This window comes from Canariomyces notabilis, assembly GCF_033297395.1.
Source record: "Canariomyces notabilis strain CBS 508.74 unplaced genomic scaffold N656scaffold_57, whole genome shotgun sequence".
NCBI lineage: Eukaryota > Fungi > Ascomycota > Sordariomycetes > Sordariales > Chaetomiaceae > Canariomyces > Canariomyces notabilis.
The window spans coordinates 275-3,620 of NW_027041879.1; the positions used below are offsets into that span (position 1 = coordinate 275).

The window sequence follows — 3,346 nt, forward strand, 5'->3', positions numbered from 1 at the left end:
TGCGGCTAAGATGATGAAGGGGGGGATGGCCCAGCCATAGGCATTGACGCCCTGTATCACCGTTGCCCACTCGCGGTTGCCAGGCTGAGCCAGCTTTGCCTTGCTACGGCCATCCGAGGTCGTAACCACCATGCCCGCAGAGATAATGCCCATCATTAAACCCAGTCTCGTCGAAGTTGTAGATATCGTCATCCACGATACCATACTTGGCCTTGACGTTCCGCACGAGGGCAAACCATTCCCCAATGATCTTTGGATCTTCGCACTTGGCCCTCTGGTGGTCGTATTTACGCGTCCAACGCGTTTGGAGCTCTGGTTGGCGTTTGACGAATCGATGCGCCCAGAGTTGACCGACAGGAGGCGCCTCACGTACACGTAGCAGCTGGTTGGCCATATCTTCAACACCACACAATCTAGGTGGAAAAGCTCGCTTACATAGCTCAATGACATATCGAATAATAGCCTCTTCTTCTGAACGAGTGAGCTTCTTCGACTTAGGTGTGGTATCGCATCGTGCAGGCTTGCCGTCGCGTCGGCGCCCTAGAGTCTTGCGGGCGACCCCATAGATCTTAGCTGCGGCTCGCACGCTTAGATTCTTGTTTTTTTGAAGAGCCTGGAGGGCTATAATTATCTGGCCTTCTTTTGAAGTAGAGGGCATTTTGGATTGTGGAGGAAATTGTTGTTGAGTGCAAAGGTGTCGCGTCGCGTTGAAAGTGGGCCACTCACTGATATGGGCCACTCACTGATAAAGTACGTTATAGAGTTTAGAAATCTAATAATGTTGAATTCACGAGATACATTAGATAGTAATAGACCTTTTACCACCTTCCTAATTGCCTAGGACGGTACCAAGTCTTCCTAGGCCACCATCTAGCATACCGCCTACCTAACTAGCCATCCTAACGCAGAAGGGTGTTAGGGTCACCAAAGCGGCGGCAGACAATGTTGTAGGTGTTGGTAAAGAGGCGGATGGCCGGCGTGGGGATCTCGCTGGCCCTTGCAGGTGGGCCGGAGTCCGGAACGTTCTCCGGCTCAGCACGAACTGGCGAGTTCGGAGTTGGCGCCATAATAGGCTCAAAAAGAGTCATGATGCTCTCGCGAGTAGAGACAAACGGCATCTCGACGCAGAGGGATTTTGCGTAATAGTACAGCTGTTGCAGGGCGTTGGGGCGAGCAAGAAATTGCCAAGCGGTGATAAAGCCGCCCTGTTGTCGGGGTCTTATCGGAGGCTTTGGAATACCAACGGCGGCTGACAGTGGTCCAGACTTCTCTATCCCGGATGTCGTCGCCCTCCATCGCCATACGATAGCGGCTAAGGTCTCCTAGGCATTCTATCCAAGTGTCTTCAAATGCTGGCACAATTTCGTATAGCAATGCTATTATCGAATAGGCCAGGTAGATAAAGGTAAGCATATGGTCCAGACTTGCGGGTAGTCGATGTCTTAGGAGCTCAAGGAAGCTGTGAATGCCATGTCTCCACATGCGTGCGGGCATGGCGTAATTTACGGCAACTCTCCTTAATGCCGGGCTTGCAGAAGGATGCTGGGACGCGAGGAAGAAGTCGTGATGCTCGTGGAGCAAGGTGCGGTGTAGCGCAATCAGAGCCTGCCACTGTTCGTTGTTGATCTTGTGGGCGGGATTGTTCTGCGAACTCTGCGCGTTGTCCACCTCAATACATTTGGTCTCGACCATGACGAGACCGGCATAGATGCCCTTGACTTCAGCCACTAGCTGCTCCTGGGAGATTGGCCGAGTCTCGGGCTGCTTGATGAGCTCAGCCGAGTCATCGTCTGTGGGTGCTGGCGTGGAAGAGGCGGAAACCGGCGGCGGGTGAGATTGCCGATGGGACTTTGGAAGCGGGCCCGAAGAGCCGCGGTAACGGTGATGTTCGCTACGTTGGACTTGTCGATGGTCCGGGGTCGGGGTTCCGCACCGTCGTCGTCCGGGTTCCATAGGTGACCCTTCGGGAACGAGCGTCTCTCGAAGTCAGCCCGGGTGTCGTCTGGTAGTGGGGTATTTGAGAGCCGAGCCTTGGACCGTTTAGGCGGGGATACGCTCCGAGACGGCGAACCCAGCCTCAGGTCCATCTTCATAACACACTCTGGTCCTATGGTGGCAAGGACTCTCCAAGTGATGTCTTCAGCGGTTGTGGAATGCGGTTCACCAATGCCGAGAAATGTAAGAGTTATGGAAGTTGCAGAATCCGAATAATAATAAAATCCTAAGCTGGCCTAGGATTGCTCGCATGGTTCGCATATTTGCTCGCTGGCAGTTAGTTGCCTTGTGAAGTTGCTTTGTTACATCTTACTTGCAAGCTTCCCTTCCGACTCGCCGGGTTTGGAACTCAGCGAGCAAGTACCGGCCACTGCTTGGTAGGCCCACTGCATCAGAAGTACTGACCACGGTACACCCTATTAAAGGGACAAGCGCCGGGTGATTGTTGTTGCCAGATCGGGAGGTCAGTCACTGCTGACTCCTCGATTCGGTATAGCTTTTTAACAGGGGCGTGCGATTCTCTGCATCCTCATTTCTCACACTTGGCATCCAAAAGAAAAGGGCGTCCAAAGGTTGCTTTTCGGATGTGGCCGCCTAGCAAACCCGTTCTCACAACCCCGTTCTCACCGCTAAGACGCCCCGCTTACCACGACAACGCTCTAGCTCTTTTGGCAGGGTGACCAAACTGCGGAAGTTACGAATACTGTGATGATGACACGCTGTACAGGCCCCTCACGGTCCGGCTTAGCTGGGCGAAGAACATGACGAACATATGCACAAAGGAACAGCGCAAGAAGCCACAGGACCGCGTCCCGTGGCGCTCTGTGGGCGTATGGCACTTCTCCCGGCCTCACGGGAGTATCATTCCTCTTCCTGTTTTTAGGCTGCGAATGTAGTATCTTAAAGACCAGCTATCTTACAAATATCCACCGCAGTCTTTTCAAGAGGCTGTATTTCATTATCTACTATACAGAGCGAAACCCACTCAGAAGAACTGAATCGTGACTGTTAGCCCCCGCATTGACGGTATTCCGCCATGACCAGCCTGTGCCCTGATACGCAATCCTCGGCGGACTCGGCAGTCGAGCTCGTGACAGACCGCCTTGAGACCCCCTCGCTGGATGACCGGTCATACCGAGTGATCCGTCTCTCGAACCAGATCGAAGCCCTTCTGGTGCACGATCCGAAGACAGAAAAGGCCAGTGCTGCGATGGACATCAACGTCGGGAGCTTTAGCGATGAAGATGACATGGCCGGAATGGCTCACGCAGTCGAGCATGTAAGTATCCCGCAAGACATCAGATGATCCCACTCCGCGCAGGCCGCAGGACTGACCTTGACAACACAGCTC

General features: G+C 53.6%; 2 protein-coding genes across 2 annotated transcripts; one reads left to right on the forward strand and one right to left on the reverse strand.

The window, feature by feature from the left end:
* Positions 1 to 788: 788 nt before the first annotated feature.
* On the reverse strand, positions 789 to 2,198 carry N656DRAFT_785782 (uncharacterized protein). Its single transcript, XM_064816454.1, has one exon. The coding sequence runs from the start codon at positions 1,951 to 1,953 to the stop codon at positions 1,075 to 1,077; it is 879 nt and encodes a 292-aa protein (XP_064664568.1). The 5' UTR covers positions 1,954 to 2,198; the 3' UTR covers positions 789 to 1,074.
* An 833-nt stretch (positions 2,199 to 3,031) lies between these two features.
* N656DRAFT_803042 (uncharacterized protein) lies at positions 3,032 to 3,274 on the forward strand (the record flags this gene model as incomplete). The annotated part of the gene is made up of 1 exon (XM_064818319.1): positions 3,032 to 3,274. A coding segment is annotated over one exon (243 nt), but the record flags the coding sequence as incomplete, so codon positions are not given.
* Positions 3,275 to 3,346: the final 72 nt, after the last annotated feature.